Source organism: Chrysemys picta, chromosome 2 (assembly GCF_011386835.1).
Source record: "Chrysemys picta bellii isolate R12L10 chromosome 2, ASM1138683v2, whole genome shotgun sequence".
NCBI classification, from domain to species: domain Eukaryota; kingdom Metazoa; phylum Chordata; order Testudines; family Emydidae; genus Chrysemys; species Chrysemys picta.
In genome coordinates this window covers 262,130,152-262,150,069 of record NC_088792.1, presented here as the reverse complement: position 1 = coordinate 262,150,069, position 19,918 = coordinate 262,130,152, and the positions used below count along the sequence as shown (strand labels likewise).

Below are 19,918 nucleotides of genomic sequence, written 5' to 3'. Positions count from 1 at the left end.
CCTACCGTGCACTAGGCAATCTCTAGCAAGTGTACATTCTGATCAATGATAACTGATAAATAACACAGGAGACATTCACCTCCTTGCTTTAAGGAGAGGGGGATTTCAATTTCCGTCACTCAGTATCTGCAGCATCTAGTACTAGCACAGCTTGTACGAATTCACTTCACGTACAATATAGCAGTTTTTGCTAAAGCTGATTACAGCCATAGTCCCACGTCCTAAGAAATTAAATTACCATCTCCTGAATTTATAGAATTATTATCATCATGAAAGTGTTTTTACACTGTTATAAATGTTGATAGACTTTTTGTACTGCACTGGTTAATGATAAAAGCCCATTCCATATGTTCTATTGCTTCCATAAATGGAGGACTAACTGTGTCTACTGCTGCATCTGATGTAACCATCATTGCAGCTGTTCTTTAACCTTTTTTTTTTTCTTCAGAAAACTGGTGTTTTTATGTTCATCATTTTGGTGGCATAAAATAAGTGATACACAGAGCAAAATTCCAGACATTGTAAAACATCCACAATGTGCTATTAATATGCATGTGATATAAAAAAATCAACAAAATAAAATGAAATAAATTATGCACAGACTTGTAGAGTATAACAATGCACGGTGCATGCAGGCAGGACCATTGAACACAGGGCATCAGCAACACTTTCATATAAAAATGCACTTGATTTATGATATGTTTCAAATATCCTAAAAGACTTGATACACTTACTTCACACATTTTATCCTGGTTTATATTCAGAGAAATTTAACTGGTTTCTATGTTTTAAGTAATCCTATTGGTTTGTTGCATTCCTCTGCATTAACCTCTCCAGATTTATAGGACTCACTGGTACTGAGTTAAAAAGACTGCTTCCAGCTCTGTAGCAAGGTTTGGTTATAATCCTGTTTTAGGTAAATCAGCTGCTAGCTTCTTAATGTACAAGAATAGTTATAATACTAGAACAAATAATCCTCGTATATTCACATTGATGATTTTCTGGAAAGTGTTGTGAAACTGGATCTAGAATAATTTATATTTGTTCCAGAATTTCAAGTGAAGGCTGGATCAATATTTGTCCTTATGTCCACTGAAATTACTATTTACTGTTATGCACAATTTAGTGTACCCTATTACAGCTTCAAGAGAGTTCTAACTTAATGTGAAAAGTATTTGAAATAACAGGGAAATTCAAGATAATTGAGAACTTTAAATTTAATGTAATCTTCAGGATAAAGGCTGGGTAGACTGAGATATATTAGACTTTACTTTAGCTAATGGGCTAAAGCTGTCCAGTAATGCTGTATGAGAAGTACACCTCTACCCCAATATAACATGACCCGATATAACACGAATTCTGATATAACACGGTAAACCAGTGCACACTCAGGCAGATCAAAGCAAGTTCGATATAACGCGGTTTCATCTATAACACGGTAAGATTTTTGGCTCCCTAGGACAGCGTTATATCGAGGTAGAGGTGTATAGGTGATAGAGCAATTTGGAATAAAACTTGATTTCTTTGACTCAAAGGAAAACCGGCATGGAAAACTGTTAAGATTGAGACTTTAAACATGTGAGTTAATAAATATCTGTATGTATACTTTAACAGTATACAAAGTGATTATTTTTCAACTACTTTGTATGTTAAATATATGTCTTAACATGTCTAGTGTGTGAGATATCCATCTAGTGTGTGTCCATTATCCTCTCCCTAAAATCTAAACATGTTTTTGTCCTGGATTCGCAAAAGCATTTGGGTACCTAACTCCCATTTTATTTATTTACATCCCAGAAACAGGCCATACTTGGATTCAGGAAACTCCCTCTCAGCTGCCCCCAAACCCAAAAGGCACCTAAACTTGCTTGGCACCTTTTTCTATTTTTTTTTTGGCAGTAAAAAAAAAAAACATAATTACCATGTTTCTGCATCTGCATATGTGCACTGGAGCCCCATGATGGGTATCCAGATGCCTAAGACCCAGAGTAATGTATAAACTGAGAAGTTAGGTGTTCCTTTGCCTAACTCGCTTGTGGAGCCCAATCCAGTAAATGTGCTCAGACTTCGCCTACCTTTACTTCGTCCCTTATAAATGAACATGCACAAAAAGAACAGGGCAGGGATGGGAGGGACCTAACACATAACTTTTAGCCAGAGGTTAGAGTAATCACCTGGGTTTTGGAAAACTCCCAGTTCAAGACCCTTCTCCACCATAGTGGGAGAAGGGATTTGAAGTGGGACCTGCTACCTCTCAAGTGAGTTCCCTAGCCACTGGGCTATAGCCTATACTGATGTGGTGCTATCTCAGTCTCTCTTGTTGAAGCTGTTGAACTGTGGATAAATATTTTTTTTTTTAATTAATGGAGATATCCTATCTCCTAGAACTGGAAGGGACCTTGAAGGTCATTGAGTCCAGCCCCCTGCCTTCACTAGCAGGACCAAGTACTGATTTTGCCCTAGATCCCTAAGTGGCCCCCTCAAGGACTGAACTCACAATCCTGGGTTTAGCAGGCTAATGCTCAAACCACTGAGCTATCCTTCCCCTCATTGGGTGTACAGCGATTAGATCCTGAGTCAACCACCTCCCATATGGGAACTCTAACCAGCAAGCTACAGAGTCATTTTCATGCATGTGCTCTCACTCATCTCTTTCCCCTTTTCCTCCAATGATTCTTTCATTATTTATCCTCAGTGCAACAGCTTCAACACTGAACCAGAGAGAGAGAGAGAGAGTTTGCAGCTGAGAATCCCAAGGAGAGGAAAGTAATTACCTGCAGCCCAGACTTAGGCACTGAACTCCCTGAGAGGGCCATGGCTTTCACATGCCCCACAACTTGGCATCTCTCATTGGCTATTTTAGGCAAGGATCCCCCCAGAGGGATGGTTTTTATGGATCCCATTCTAAGGTGCCTTTGTGAATACCAGTGATTTTCTGGGCACCTAATGATTTCTTTGTTCAAACAACAGGCTACATTCACAATGTTGCTAAGTGTAAATATCACATTACTAAAGTGAATAGGGAGAGAATCTTGCTTCTGTTCTTCAGGGGGATGAGCCGAGGAGGTTGCGTTCAGTCTAGAATAGATATAGATTATGATTCAGATCTGAGTTAAATCAGGTCTAGAGTTAATATAAGCAGCGTCAAAATCTTGTGAGCTGTACTTTGATTTTTAATCCAAATTGACAGAAATCTCATGGAAGAGGCCAATCACGTGAGATAGCCTTTCTGACAAATATCAGCCACTTTCACATAAGAACTGGAAAAAAAAAAAAAAGACTACTTCCAGATGGATCCAACTGAATACCACATAGTGGTGTTTGGAATTTAAAGAGGTCATATATTTAAACATTCAGTGAAATTCAAACAGAGTTGGGACTCTCAGTCTTTGTTTTGGCTTATGTCTGTTCCCAAACCAGGAGTTTTACATGGAAACATACTATGCTATTGACAAATTGTCATCACCATATTATGAGTTCTTCATGCTGTGTATTATGAGCTCTCTAATTTTCTTATTATCTGCCTTAAGTAGGTTAAAGACTTGAAAATGGAGTTATGTAAAATATTAGCTTCGACGATTTTACTAATGGGGATGGACATATTCTTGTTTCTACTTTTCACAAGAGTAGTTGGAATATTAATTATCACTAAAAAGATTATATATGCCTAACATTAAAGAATACTAAATTTATAAATAGCACACTATGGTTGGAACTCTGAAATTGTGTTTAATGCAGCCCATTAGCTGAGAGAGGAGGGGAAAAACAGCTTTCATTTTTGCCTCCTACTGTTGCTGTCTCAACTTTTATAAAGGTAAAAATAATATAACTGGAAAGTAAAAACAACAAAAAATAGACTTTAACAAGCATTGTGAGGAGTTACTATGTTCAAATAGTGATAAAAGAACTACCATGAATTGCCGATGGGCAGAAATAGGGAATGGGGGCGGGGCGGGAATCCAATAATCTAACGTCAAGACAAATGCACACAAAACTTAAATCTCAAATGTCAAGAAGTGGGAATGGTCATCAACAGGACAACACAATTATTTTTTTGTATTTGCTGAAACTGATGTGTCATCTCCTAAGAAATAGTTCAACCGTGAAAACTCTAAGCATTAGTCCCAAATTGACACTTTTCTAACAGGCAGTTTACAAAGACACATACTGCATATGGCAATCTTGTTTCCAGAATTGTAAATTAAAATAATCAGGTGCTTTTTCATATCTACAGGTCAATGGAATAAAATCATTAAGCTTCCAATAGTCATTGTGATAGAACACACAGCAACAGGGCCCTTCTGCTGAACATCAGACATCTATTAGGGAAGCAATAAACTGAATATTTTAGCAATGAGTAAAACCATTGAAAATTAGTGAGAGATTTTACCAGATTCTGTAGAATTCCCCTCCCTCAGATTCTTTAGAAATTGTTGGGAAATTTTTTGAGACGTTCTAGATGATATTCCCTCAAATCCTAAAGGAAATTAGTGAGACAGTGCTCAGGAAATTAGTTGCATCTTTGAACAGATTTATTTAAATGTGGCTTTCTAGTATTCTCATTTAAAAAACAAATCACACAACCCCCTGAGATCTTTCATGCTACTTTCAATATCTCCTGTCCCTACTCAGGTATTTCCATTCTTCTCCTCTCAGGGAACATTTTATCTTGTAAAAAGATATTCTCTTTTCCCCTCTCTTCTGGATTCACAGCTAAGGACCAAAATAAATGTAAGAAATTAGAACTTTTCTACTAAAATGATCACCAGTGAATTAGTCATAACTAGGCTTTGTTATGCCCTCACTATTCCTTTTTTTCAGGCTATTTGCTGAGTCAGGACAATGGCAGTGTCTGTACACATTAGAAAGGTTAATCGTCACAACCACAAGGGGTTAGCAACTAAATTTTAAACCTCTAATTCTACATAAAAAACACTGAAATCTCTAGTTTATATCTCTGTCTACATTATAATGCTAGGTGTATTTTTGTGTCTACTTCATAGCACTCTTATGTAACCTAATCACAACAACCTCAGTGTGAGTTGTATCCACACTGCAGTTTTTAAGCCCAGGTTAAAGGTTATTATTTATATTATCTTAGCATCTAGGGGCCCTAGGCAGGGCCCAGGACCCCACTGTGGTAGGTACTGTGCAAACAGAACAAAAAGTCGCTGCCCCAAGGAGCCGCCAATCTAAGTGTAAAACAAGAGACAACAGATGGATACAGACAGATGGGGATGTACAAAGAACAGTGAGAAAATATTGAAGTGGGTAGGTGGGTGAGGTGTTTCTGACCAGGTGGAAAGCTGGATTGGAGGGAGCTGAGGACTTCTGAGGTATTTCTGAGCCATGAGGTGGATTGGGTTGGCAGGGTTCCGTGGTGGGAAAATGGAATCCAAGGGTGACTGAGGTGAATTGGGGGTAAGGAGTGTGTGTGGGGGGGGAGGGGGGTGAGTCTGTACTGGTAGGTTAGAAAGAGAAGAAGGAGAAAGGTTAAAACTAGGAGAAGAGAGTAAAGGGGAAGAGTGATAAATAAGGGTGCTCTTGCTGCTACATTCACATTCCATTTCCTCATACAATTATTTTTCAGACAATGTTTTCTTGTTTTTTGTCAGAAATACTCTTAGATTTCTGTTTTGTTCTGTTAGTCTTTTGAAGCACCAGCTCTGCCATGTGTTCCTTAGTCTCAGCGCATATCTTTTTGTTTGTTTTTTATTTATCAGTGTAAAGCTATTTGTGAACAAAGTTTATCAATCTCCTTCATAATGTCCAACGTTTTAATTAGGTTGCCATGAAATCTCCTCTTTTATCAACTACCTTGATCTTTCCCTATAACGTAACCTCTAGTAATACAATTTATTACCCTTGTTTGCCTTTGTTATTTTTTTAATCACTGCTGCTAAATGGGTTGAAGGCTTCAGGGATTTTTCAACACATGCTTACAGATCTTTTTTTCTGGTTTGCATTCTGCAGTACCCTGTCCTTCCAAAGATCCTCTTTCATATGTATGATTCTTTGCTCCAGCACTTATTATTTACATTTTAATTGCATTCTCTTCGTATTAACCTGGGTAATTAAATGAACTAAGTCTTTCAAATGTAAGTATACTTCTCAGTTATTTGACAGAAAAATAATGAATAAAGACAAAGTAAGAGAGAAATGACTAAAATTAAAAGGAGGGATAAAATGTTAAGAATATTCTGTACATGGAGCTAATCTTTCTATCTTTAGAATATTTTCATTAAGTATATCATCATTTAGTAATGTAGATGCAGTAAAACATGCCACAAGAATGAGTTTTTGTGCTACAATAGAGAGAATATATTTGAGCCCAAATTAGGTTCATTTGAAGGTTATGGATCAAAGTAAATGAATGATAAACAAAGATGAAGCAATACTCTCAGGGTATTATGAATATCATAGTTAATTTGAGTCAGCAGCTATAGTGTAAATGTAAGCATGGGCCCAATGCACCAACAAATGCACAATGAATGAACTTGAGTGCACTAAGAGTGTTAGGTGCCCAAATCCCCTTTAAAATCTATGTTGGGTATCGAACATAGGTAGGCTCCTTTGAAAATCTCTGACTAAACCTCTCAGAAATAGGAGAAATTCCACAATGAAAATAAGAGGTCAGTGGTTTTACTATCTCCTCCTGCTCTTGGGGGTTATAGCAGCTCTATCTGCAACATTGTGGAAGTCCCTTTGCATGGAATTCATGACATGGAATGGGAAGGTAGCCTGGGTGGCACCGCTGTCTAAAAGCTGAGGGGGCATAGGTGCCTAACCCCAGACTTATAGAGTTAGGCTTCATTGCAATTCACAAAACTCCTGCTTGGCTATCTCATAATCCTGTAGGGTTACTAAACTCATTTGGCACCTAATTATTCATTGTAAAATTTCCTTAAATGCCTATGTTTCTGTGTCTGGGCATACACCATTGTGCCTCACTCTAGGTTTTTGGATGTCTATTTTATATCAAAGCGATCCATGAATCAAGAGAAGATAGGTTTTTGCTGCCTATCTTGGTTGTAGGGCCCAATCTAGTAGCCATACTCAGTGCCTGCGTGCCAGATCAGGTCCCATTCAGAATCTGGCTGGAGGAGAATCTGGAGCTTTAACTTTCAGCGCAGTGGTTAGAGCATGCACCTGATATGTAGGAGGCCTGGGTTCAATTCCTCGGAAGAAAGGATTTGGACAGGGGTCTTCAGTCTGTCAAGAGCGCACTCTGAGCTATGGGATATTCTGATGTGGGGCTCCCTCAATCACTCAAATTAAAGCTGTTCCACTGTATATAAATAATTAGTCATTGGAAAGGGGGACTGGACCCTACATCCCTTATCTCCCAGGTGGGTGACTTAACCACCAGGCTACAGAGCCATTGTCACTCACTGTTGCCGAATGACTCTAAGTTTTTGTCCAAAGTGGAACAGCTTTAATAAGAGAAATTGAAGGAGCCTCCACATCAGACTATGCCATAACTCAGTGGTTTGGGCACTCTTCTGATGGCGGGGGAGGGGGGGTCAGACCCCTGTTCAAATGCTTTCTCCCCCTCAGGCAGAAGGGGGGATTGAACCGGGTCTCCCACATCCCATGAGTCAGGGGTAGGCAACCTATGGCACGTGTGCCGAAGGCGGCATGTAAGCTGATTTTCAGTGGCACTCACACTTCCCGGGTCCTGGCCACTGGTCTGGGGGGCTCTGCATTTTAATTTAATTTTAAATTAAGCTTCTTACACATTTTAAAAACCTTATTTACTTTACATACAACAATAGTTTAATTATATATTATAGACTTCTAGAAAGAGACCTTCTAAAAACCTTAAAATGTATTACCGGCACGCGAAACCTTAAATTAGAGTGAATAAATGAAGACTCGGCACACCACTTCTGAAAGGTAGCCGACCCCTGCCATGAGTATTCAACCACTGGGCTAAAAGTTACAAGGTGGGCACTGCCAGGTGATTTGTGTGGAGACAGGCCAAGTGCCTAATTCATTCTCAGAAGAAACAATTTAGGCATCTAAAGCACCTGACTCCAGCAGAGGAGTTGCTGATGTGGATCACAAACAGAGAGATGAACCTTCCTGCACTCCTGGTTGGGCACGTGTCCCTCTTACCAGCATCTCCCATTGGCTAGCTTAGGTAGCTCCCAGCCTAGTGTGCTGGGGTTTTTTTTGGATCCTATCCTTGGGCTCCTATCTCTCCCCATGCATTGTATAGGGAGCCCAGGTGCCTAACTCAGGCTTTGCGGATAGCAATATTGTTTTTTTCTGATTTTCTAGGCACTTAAGGTACATTCTTGTTCATGATGTAACATCCTTATTCATGAAACACTTAAGCATGTTCTGAAAACTCATTGTAGTACTTCAGGTAATTAAGTTTTTTCCTAAATCAAGGCCTAGGTTCTGACCATACTGAAGATGTTGGCAAAACACTCTTCAATTTCAGTTGGACCAGGATTGAGTGTACAATAAATGCTGGAGACAGCTCTAAACTGAACCACTGCTTCCAATCTATTTTACCTTGGGGTTTAGATAAAATGAGAGCCTGATCCAAACCATCCCAGGTTTTTACAACAATGACAAAACATTCTGATCAACAAGATTATGCAAAACCTAAAGCAAAACTACCCACTGGATTTCTAATGAATGATGGTGTCAATATATCTTTCACTGAAACTATTGTTTTTATAGTAATCAAATATATTATTAACACAGTTATTTTGATAGTGGGAGCTGTGTTTCTTTGGAAAATTACTGCTGAGGTAAAGCCCATCAATCAAACTACAGGACTTCATTAGGCTCCATAATCTGACATAAATATTCGTCATCTCTTAACTGGGAAATAGTCAGTCATCTTCAGCACAAAGCAATTAGCCATGCTGAGAAGATATGAGGAATATAAATATAAGCAGGACACATTTTCCTTTTCTTATCTTGCCTCTCTTTCTCCAGTGAACCAGACAACCAGAAAATCCACTTGATTGACAACAGGAGGGTGGGTTTCAGACTTCAGCCAGGTTTCTTTAGGAAAGTGGTTCTCAACCAGGGGTGTGCATAGCCCTGTGGGCAGGCAGAGATCTTCCAGGGGGTACATCAACCCATATAGATATTTGCCTAGTTTTACAATGGGCTACATAAAAAGCACTAGCAAAGTCAGTACAAACTAAAATGTCATGTAGACAATGACTTCTGTATACTGCTCTATATACTAATACACTGAAATGTAAATACAATATTTATATTCTACTCAATTTATTTTGTAGTTATATGGTAAAAAATGAGAAAGTAAGCAAAGTTTCAGTAATAGTGTGCTGCAATACTTTTGTATTTTTATGTCTGATTTTGTACGCAAGTAGTTTTTAAGTGAGGTGAAATTTGGGGTACACAATACAAATCAGACTCCTGAAAGGGATACAGGGCCACTGCTCTAGGTGGTCCTGTTTCTAAAGTTTAACAGCTAAAACTTGTGACAAAAGTCACCTTGTTCCCCTGAAGCTGAGTTATTGCTGCTACTTGTGTATTTGGGCTGATTCATCCCCTCCTTTGTTGGTCAATATTTTCAGATTTAGTCTCACTTGCAAATCCTTGACAGAAAGGAATAAGATCTAGAATCAGCAGTAGGTAGCAGGAATGAGAGTGCTCTGCCTCATTCTCTTCCCTGAAACCAGACCCTCTGAGCTGCAGACAACATATCCCAACATCACCTTCAACAGCGAGGTCTTATCAGCTGCATTCTCCAATTGCTGCCAGGAGAAGGGACAGTGTCTTGTTCTATGGCTGTGTAATGCCTACCATATTTTGTCCACAAATCACACTAGAAATAAATGTTATTTATTGTTACATGCATTGCAGTAGTACTTAGGAGCCCAAGTCACCTTTACTCATATTGAGCAGTAACTTACTCCAAAAGTAGCCTCATTGGTTGAAAGTGGTACAACTCACACGTCATTCAGTGCGAGTAAGGGTGGCAGAATTATAATGAGGTGAGGGCAATATCCTGACTAGCCCTTATGCAACACTGCAGGGGTATGTGGCTGCTGAATTAGGGCTACCAAGAATTTAGCTATAGGTGCTGGGGACGGTGTAGCAGCTATTGCCTCCAGGGATTGAGTGGATGAGAAGTCAGCAGGGAATAGACTGAGCCATGGTTTCCCACTCCCTTTTAATCATTACACGTCCCAATGGATGTGTGTATGTGCATGTACGTGTGCCTTTGTGTATGCCTGTATGTATGCACATTTATGTACAAATACTCCCTACCCCTAGTGCAACAGAGGGCATGTGTGAGGGTCTTGCCCTTTATAGACTGCAGTTTCCTGAGTAGATGCAAAATTTAAATTCCTGGGTAACTCACTGCATACAACTGAAATAGCATTAAAGAAAATCATATATATAACTTCTGCTTTATAACAGGCACATAAGAGGCAGGTGTTACAAGGGTATTGAGAGACTCCATAATAACACAAACACACCATGCAAATCTAACATAAATAAATCCACGAAAATAAACATAACAAATCCAAACAACGTTTGGTTTCGTAAGATAAAAGTTAATAGACTTCTTTTGATTTATTGGCAGAAAATATGGTAAACAAACATATTGACTTAAGTGAGATACAATACATTTTTGTTTGTTTATTCATTTATTTGCATTTATTATATTTATTTCACCATGTGGGTACTGTCTTGCCTTTTGGATTAAATTGTGTAATTCATTAATTTTTTTGTTTGGAGAAAGCCTTACTTACAGGATAATCTCTGATGTTTTATAGAATATAAATCAGTAGATAGCTACTGAGACTGATTAAATATCTCGGCTTCGATTCCCCAATTAATCAATCTCAAAAGCTCTTATTGTGAGTGCAATACGAAGTAATAGAGATTATTGCTAAACAAACCATAACATGAAAAAATGAATAATCACTTATTCTTCTTACTTTGTGATTATTTGAATGTGCAGTCTTACCATTATCAGAATTTTAAGTGACATTCGTCCTTGGGATATGTCAGAACTGAAGAGTGATTTTTGTATTCCATATCTCAAAAGCAAATACTCATTCCACTATGACTTTTTTTTAAGAGAATGGCTGACTATGGGAGCAGCCTGTGAGAAAGTTGAACATAAAGAGGTAAATCAGAGAGGTGTGTGCGGATCTCAGACCTCCTGAATTGTAGTCCCAATTTAGGCATTGACTCTTATTGTGGCTTTTCTGCCATGTCAATTAGGCCAAAATTATGTAGGTATGTCAAATTAGGCACCTCAGTTCATACTTAGACAACCTCAATTTTACATACGAATATAAGAAAGGCCGTACCGGGTCAGACCAAAGGTCCATCTAGCCCAGTATCCTGTCTACTGACAGTGGCCAATGCCAGATGCCCCAGAGGGAGTGAACCTAACAGGCAATGATCAAGTGATCTCTCTCCTGCCATCCGTCTCCACCCTCTGACAGACAGAGGCTAGGGACACCATTCCTTACCCGTCCTGGCTAATAGCCATTAATGGACTTAACCACCATGAATTTATCCAGTTCTCTTTTAAACTCTGTTATAGTCCTAGTCTTCACAACCTCCTCAGGTAAGGAGTTCCACAAGTTGACTGTGCGCTGCGTGAAGAAGAACTTCCTTTTATTTGTTTTAAACTTGCTGCCTATTAATTTCATTTGATGACCGCTAGTTCTTGTATTATGGGAATAAGTAAATAACTTTTCCTTATCCACTTTCTCCACATCACTCATGATTTTATATACCTCTATCATATCCCTCCTTAGTCTCCTCTTTTCCAAGCTGAAGAGTCCTAGCCTCTTTAATCTCTCCTCATATGGGACCCGTTCCAAACCCTTAATCATTTTAGTTGCTCTTTACTGAACCTTTTCTAGTGCCAGTATATCTTTTTTGGGCTGAGGAGACCACATCTGTACGCAGTATTCGAGATGAGGGCGTACCATCGATTTATATAAGGGCAATAATATATTCTCAGTCTTATTCTCTATCCCCTTTTTAATGATTCCTAACATCCTGTTTGCTTTTTTGACAGCCTCTGCACACTGCATGGACATTTTCAAAGAACTATCCACGATGACTCCAAGATCTTTTTCCTGACTTGTTGTACCTAAGTTGGCTAAATTAGCCCCCAACATATTTTCAGAGTTCCTGAGTATTTGTAATATCCATTGATATTCTATAGATAATCTAAATACGCAGATAAACCCACACAAACACACACACTGTTTCCTATAAAAGTCATCAAATTCGAATTTCATGAGACTCCTGAAAACTCCTAAATCAAGTCCTATTCTTAGTACGAGGATAGGTTTTCTCCCTCTACTTCTCTCCCCCCCACAGAAAAAAATGGCAGATGGGTGGAGACTGCTGTTCCAATTTTTGGTCTGTTGTATGTATCCAATAAAATGAATGGCATGTCATACACCTGCTTTTGGATATTGTGAGTCAAACTGAAATGCCTGCAACATACCACAAAAAGCATGTATAAAAAATGGTGCACTATTTGATAGAACATATTAATTCTGTTGTTTTCCCTCTCATTCATATTGTGAAAGGTGTGACTATTTACTTTCCTTCTGCAGTCTCAAAATATTTGTCCGAGGCAAATGGATGGAGAGGTCCCTTGTTCAAAGCATGATTCACGAAGGCTTGGGATTATATTGGTAAAATGTCAAATATTAGGGAATTAAAATATTCCTCAGTGTCCACGTGCAGTTTTTAGAGTTAATGTTTACACTGCAAGCTTTACATTAGCAGATTCAGGTATGAATATACATTAAATTTTTTATCTCCCTAGTGCCTCTATGTCAGAAGGAGCTGAGAAGCCCAAATTATTGAATTGTACACTGGTAAAAATGGCTGTAATTGCATATTGTAGGTGTGTAGAATTTGAGAGTTTGAAAGTTTCACCAGGAACATTACTTTTCTTTGTAAACTCTTGTTATCTTTTGGAGATGTCAGCACAAATCTATCGGGCATGCAGAGCATTAGATTCAACGTAGCATGCAGCCACATCAAACTGTTGGCTGGGGATAATGCTATCTCAGAAATAATCACCTGAAAACATGCTCTTTGTGAAGATCTGCCGTGCAGTTCTCAGTATAAGTTTAGCCATTAGGTTTTCAATAAAGTTTTGTTCTGTATTACTTTTTGGGGGACAATATACTATTTTCTGACGTGGTATGGATACAGGGTAAAATTTCAAAAGGAACAAAGTGCTGTTAGATGCTTCTCTCTCATTGAAAATCAATGGGAATTGGATGCCTAACTTCCATTTGTGCTTCTGGAAAATCTTTCCCCAAAATTATTAAAGACCAAAGTCTACAGCCTTTACTAAGGCCTGGTCTACACTAGGCGTTTATGTCGAAGTTAGCGCCGTTAAATCGAATTAACCCTGCACCCGTCCACACTGCGATGCTATTTAGTTCGACATAGAGGTCTCTTTAATTCGACTTCTGTACTCCTCCCCGACGAGGGGAGTAGCGCTAAATTCGACATGGCCATGTCGAATTAGGCTAGGTGTGGATGGAAATCGACGCTAATAGCTCCGGGAGCTATCCCACAGTGCACCACTCTGTTGACGCTCTGGACAGCAGTGCGAGCTCGGATGCTCTGACCAGCCACACAGGAAAAGCCCCGGGAAAATTTGAATTTGAATTCCTTTTCCTGTCTGGCCAGTTTGAATCTCATTTCCTGTCTGGACATCGTGGCGAGCACAGCAGCACTGGCAACGATGCAGAGCTCTCCAGCAGTGATGGCCATGCAGTCTGTGAATAGAAAGAGAGCCCCAGCATGGACTGATCGTGAAGTCTTGGATCTCATCGCTGTGTGGGGCGATGAGTCCGTGCTTTCCGAGCTGCGATCCAAAAGAAGGAATGCAAAGATCTACGAGAAGATCTCTAAAGACATGGCAGAGAGAGGATACAGCCGGGATGCAACGCAGTGCCGCGTGAAAATCAAGGAGCTGAGACAAGGCTACCAGAAGACCAAAGAGGCAAACGGACGCTCCGGATCCCATCCCCAGACATCCCGTTTCTACGAGGCACTGCATTCCATCCTCGGTGCTGCCGCCACCACTACCCCACCAGTGACCGTGGACTCTGAGGATGGGATACTGTCCACGGCCGGTTCCTCAGACATGTTAGGGGACGGGGAAGATGAGGAAGGAGATGAGGAGGGCGAGGCAGTTGGCAGCTCTCACAACGCTGATTTCCCCGACAGCCAGGATCTCTTCATCACCCTTACAGAGATCCCCTACGAAGCGTCCCCAGCCATTACCCCGGACACAGAATCTGGTGAAGGATCAGCCAGTAAGTGTTGTAAACATCTAAACATTTATTTTTAACAAAACAGGAATATTAACAATTAAAAGAATGGGTTGTTCATGATTAGTGTGCCCTAGGCGCTTAACGGTTTAGTAAGGGGCAGTGCAAGTTTTGAAAAGAAATCTAGCAATGTCCGGTTTTCAGTGATTGTCCTGCACAAGCCGCTCTACTGTGTATTCCCTGCTACTGCAGCTACAGTAAAATGCGGTCTATATGTGCGGGGATAGAGCAGTAATCCTCCTGGGACATCTCGATGAAGCTCTCCTGGAGGTAACTTGAAAGCCGTTGCATGAGGTTCTTGGGGAGAGCGGCCTTATTGGGTCCTCCGAAGTACGACACGTTGCCGCGCCACGAGATTATCAGGTACTCGGGGATCATTGCTCTGCACAGCAGGGCGGCATACGGCCCTGGTCTTTGGAGGCTTTCCCGGAGCATTCTCTCTTTGTCGCTCTCGGAGATCCTCATCAGGGTGATGTCGGCCATGGTGACCTGCTTTTAATTAGGTAGGGGAATGTTAGTGTTGGGACTGCTTTCCCGTTCCTTTACAGAACTGTAACCGCTGGTTTGCAGCCACGCGGTGGAGGCGGGAGAGGGGCAGCCGAAAGGGATCGTTCCCGGGGACAGCCGCGAGGGGGTGGGACAGGGGCAGAGTTCCCGCTTGCCGGATTGCTGGCAGCAGGGACTGACATTGATTTAAATGTGAAATGAGGCCAGTGGTAATATAAAAGTTTTAAACTGCCACAAGTGTACGGCTTACCATGTCTGCCTGCAACAGAAATTCCGTTGTGCTGCCTCGCTTCTCAAATGTGCTGTTCAAGACCCCAGGCACAGAATGCGAAGGCCGAGAATTCGACCTTGTGCTGAGTGCGCATGTGAAAGGTGCTGTGCATGGTCTTGTTCACAGAGAAAGACTATGTTCTTTGTTCACAACTACATTTATCTTTCAGAGGAATTCACTCCCTTTTTCCCATTTCCACAGCCCCGTCTGCGACTGTCTCACAACCTAGCCTGGAATCACACTCCCAGAGGCTAGCGCGGATTAGGCGTAGGAAGAAGAGGACACGGGAGGACATGTTCTCTGAGCTTATGGCCTCTTCCCAAGCCCAGGCAGCACAGCAGACCCAGTGGCGGGAGAACTTGACCCGAATGCACCAAGCCAACATGGATCGGGAGGAGAGGTGGCGTCAGGAAGACCAGCAGGCGACTCTAACGCTGCTTGGACTACTGAGGGAGCAAACGGACACACTCCGGCGCCTTGTGGATGTTCTGCAGGAACGGAGGCAGGAGGACAGAGCCCCGCTGCAGTCCATCTCTAACCGCCCTCCCCCGCCACCAAGTCCCATACCCACCTCACCCAAAGTGCAAAGAAGGAGAGGCGGCAGAGTCCCTGCTAACTCTCACTCCACCCCTGCAGAGAGCTCTAGTAGCAGAAGGCTCTCATTTCCCAAAATTTGAAAAGTTCTTTCCTTCCCGCCTGACACAAGCCCACGTCCAAGTTTCACCTCCCAATGCCATGTGTAGTTGATAATAAAAAATTCGTTTCTGTTAACTACTGTTTCAATCATGTTCTTTTGGAGGAGGAGGGGAAAGGGGGTTGGAAATTGGACAGGACAGTCTCCTTTGGCAGGGTACATAGTCGGGGGCAGGCACAGCAGCAGGGCACATACACAGTGCAGTGATGCAGTGACTAGTTGCCCCGGTTAGTCTGGGAGGTTGTTTTGATGTAATGTTGGGGGGGGTGGGTTGCTCTGTGACTTTGTGGCGGGGGAGGGCAGTTACAGATCTTAAGCGCCGGTCCTTAGACAGGATCACAGAGCCACACAGCATGGGATCTGTAACCGTCCTCCCCCTGCCACAAAGTCAAATAGACCTCCCATACACACAGTCCCGATCAGGAGGGGTGACAGGCTCCGTTGAAACAAGCATCCCACCGCAGCGGAGCCTGTCAATCCTTGAGTTTAGAAGCTGCATTCGCATCACAACACTAGACCCGCCCCGCACCACAGTCTGCGTCCCAGTTTTAAAAAATTCCCGCGAAAACAGTATTAAAGAAAACGGTGTGCTTTAACAAAGTAGAACTATTTTTATTTCGACACGTGTGTTGGAGGGGGGGTGAAGGGGGTATGTAACTGGATAGGATAGTCAACATTACCTGGGTAAAGAAACGGGGGCAGGTTTAGCTTCTCAGTACACAAACTATAAAATCACAGGTTACCCTGCTCACTCAGGAACTTTGCTTTCAAAGCCTCCCGGATGCACAGCGCTTCCCGCTGGTCTCTTCTAATCGCCCGGCTGTCTGGCTGTGAGTAATCACCAGCCAGGCTATTTTCGTCAACCTCCCACCCCGCCATAAAGGTCTCCCCCTTGCTCTCACAGAGATTGTGGAGCACACAGCAAGCTGCTATAACAATGGGGATATTGGTTTCGCTGAGATCACAGCGAGTCAGTAAGCTTCTCCATCTCCCCTTGAGACGGCCAAAAGCACACTCCACCACCATTCTGCACTTGCTCAGCCGGTAGTTGAAGAGTTCTTTTTCAGTGTCCAGGGCGCCAGTATAGGGCTTCATGAGCCAGGGCATTAGCGGGTAGGCTGGGTCCCCGAGGATGACTATAGGCATCTCCACATCCCCAACAGTTATTTTGCGGTCCGGGAAGTAAATACCTTGTTGCAGCCGTCTAAACAGACCAGAGTTCCTGAAAACACGAGCGTCATGAACCTTGCCCGGCCATCCCACGTAGATGTTGGTAAAACGTCCCCTGTGGTCCACCAGTGCTTGCAGCACCATGGAAAAGTATCCCTTTCGGTTAATGTACTGGGTGGCCTGGTGGTCCGGTGCCAGGATAGGGATGTGAGTTCCATCTATGGCCCCACCGCAGTTTGGGAATCCCATCGCTGCGAAGCCATCTATGATCGCCTCCACGTTTCCCAGGGTCACTACCTTTGGCAGCAGTACATCAACGATTGCCTTCGCTACTTGCATCACAACAACCCCCACGGTAGATTTGCCCACCCCAAACTGGTTCGCGACTGACCGGTAGCTGTCTGGCGTTGCAAGCTTCCACAGGGCTATGGCCACTCGCTTCTGTACACTCAGTGCAGCTCGCAACCGGGTGTCACTGCGCTTCAGGGCAGGGGACAGCAACTCACAAAGTTCCAGGAAAGTTCCCTTCCGCATGCGAAAGTTTCGCAGCCACTGGGATTCATCCCAGACCTGCAGCACTATGCGGTCCCACCACTCAGTGCTTGTCTCCCGTGCCCAGAATCGCCGTTCCACGGCATCAACATGACCCATTGCCACTGTGATGTCCTCGGCGCTGGGTCGCCTGCTTTCTGACAGGTCTGTGCTACTCTCAGACTTCAGGACATCACCGCGGTGCCGTAGCCTCCTTGCCTGACTTTTCTGCATCTGCCTCAGGGAAACCTTTATGATAAGCTGCGAGACGTTGAGAGCGGCCACAACTGCAGCGATGGTCGCAGCGGGCTCCATGCTCGGAGTACAGTGGCGTCCGCGCTGTCAATGACTGGAAAAGCGCGCGAACTGTTTTCCCGCCGGCGCTTTCAGGGAGGGAGGGCGGGAGTGATGGACGGATGACGACAGTTTCCCAAAAGCACCCTCGACTCATTTTGTTACCCAGAAGGCATTGCCGGCTACACCCAGAATTCCAATGGGCAGAGGGGACTGCGGGAACTGTGGGATAGCTGACCACAGTGCACCGCTTCGAATGTCGACGCTATCACCGTTAGTGTGGACGCACAAAGTCGAATTACTGTCCTTAGTGTGGACACACACGTTCGACTTTGCAATATCGATTACAAAAATTCGATGCAAGTAAAATCGAACTACTCTCGTAGTGTAGACAAGGCCTCAGACAAGACTCCTGTTCAAGTCAGTGGGATTTTGCTTGAGTAAACAATGAGTAGCAAGATATGGCCCTAGACTCTTCTTTCCTTTGTTACTCCTTGATATGTAATTATCAGGTGTTGAGTCATAGCATCTCTTTCTGTGTCTGGCTGGCTGGGAGACAGTTGCCAAGGAGATTGCTGCCTTTATTTTAGATGCAGAAGAGGCATTAGTTAGCCTCCAGGGAGGATTATGTAATCTTGCCTAAGTTTCAGTAAAATTAAAAAAAAAATCTTTAACACATGACGTAAGCTGTCTTTTCTTCAGACCCACCTCTAACCACATAACTTAGCAGATCTGGCAATCCAATTAATAGTGAGTAGGGGAAATTCCCTGTATTAAATAAAACTGAAAATGTACCTAAACTGTGCTAGGATGGTTTTCAGGCTCTATTAACTACTGAGTGATTGTATGTCATCAAGACTGCACAAATATTAAAAATATCTAAAATTTTAGTAACAGCTCAATCATTGAAAGCTTTTTTGAAAATGTAGGGATTAATAATTAATGCATCATTACCTTTAAAATGGAGTAGACTTTTTCGTTTCTGACACCATACACATATGCATTCCAATACAATTAGTGAATTTACAAAGCAAAATTTGCCAGTAAACTTTCCCAGATTCAACATATTTACTACATAAGAGTGGTTGCATAACCATTATGCTTGAGGTTAGGTACTGCCATAATAAATCGGGTATGCCATGCTGCTTGTAGCCCCACTTTTTGGCTCTGACTCAAGATCCACCATGAAAGTTACTGGAGCTTTCTACATAGTCTTGACTGTTGGTTATGATATGTAGATCTCTAAAGTTGGCAATAATGTATTCTCAACTGAAGGTCCCCGCTTTGAATTCCATGGAGGACTCTCAGAGCCTAAGTTTGATTTGCTATGTCTCTCACCACAGGATCTTTTTGTTCAAGCAAGCTTTAGAAGATTTTTCAGAGAAGGGTGTTAGGGGGCTTTCTCTTCACCCTCTCCCCTGGTTCTTGTCACGCAGACAGAAAGCAGAAGGCCAGAAGGCCGAGGTGTGGGCAATGCAATGTTTGTCGGGGTTAGTTTCCAGCAAGCATATCCATAACTCTGATGCCGCAGAGCCTTGTTTCTCAGTGTCCCACCCCCACCCCTCATCCTTAGCAGGCATAATTATACCTGAAATGCATGCCCTCAGTCTTACCCCTTAAAATGTATGGTCATGATCTGTTTTGGGGGTCTTCATCTGGGTCTGGGGTCTTCATCCCACCTCTTTTGTATCCCATGGGAGGGGTAAGGAGTGAGGTTGTGTACGGTCAGTGACAGGCATTTCTTTGGCCTTTTAGTGTTTTATACCTTCCCCCCCCATCCCTCCTTGCCCCTCCCAACTGATTGCTTGACCTTGCCTTGAGATAGGAGTTGAGGCAGTCTTAAAGTGTGCACTTGTATATTACACTCCCACCATGCCCAGTAACACTTTAACTGTTCTTATCTGTTCCCATTATATTAACAAATCCACCTGGCTAGGCAGAAGCAACATACACAGTGTCTTTGTCCTTTGTTTACACATATTAGTAAGGATCCCTTTGTTCCCGCATATTAGTTAAGAATATAAGTGTATATTCTTGATCAAGAATCAAACGGGCAAACAAGACCTAAAATTCTATTGCATGCGAAAATACAGGCCTGAATCCTACATTGTCACTAGC

At 42.4% G+C, this 19,918-nt stretch overlaps 2 protein-coding genes across 3 annotated transcripts in view; both read left to right on the top strand.

The window, feature by feature from the left end:
* Positions 1-19,918, top strand: part of CSMD3 (CUB and Sushi multiple domains 3) — a 1,168,516-nt gene that overhangs the window by 542,082 nt on the left and 606,516 nt on the right. The window lies entirely within an intron of this gene.
* On the top strand, positions 13,334-17,942 carry LOC135981797 (uncharacterized). The gene is made up of 2 exons (XM_065586048.1): positions 13,334-14,318; positions 15,313-17,942. Exons 1-2 carry the CDS (start codon positions 13,742-13,744, stop codon positions 15,786-15,788), a joined length of 1,053 nt encoding a protein of 350 aa, XP_065442120.1. The 5' UTR covers positions 13,334-13,741; the 3' UTR covers positions 15,789-17,942.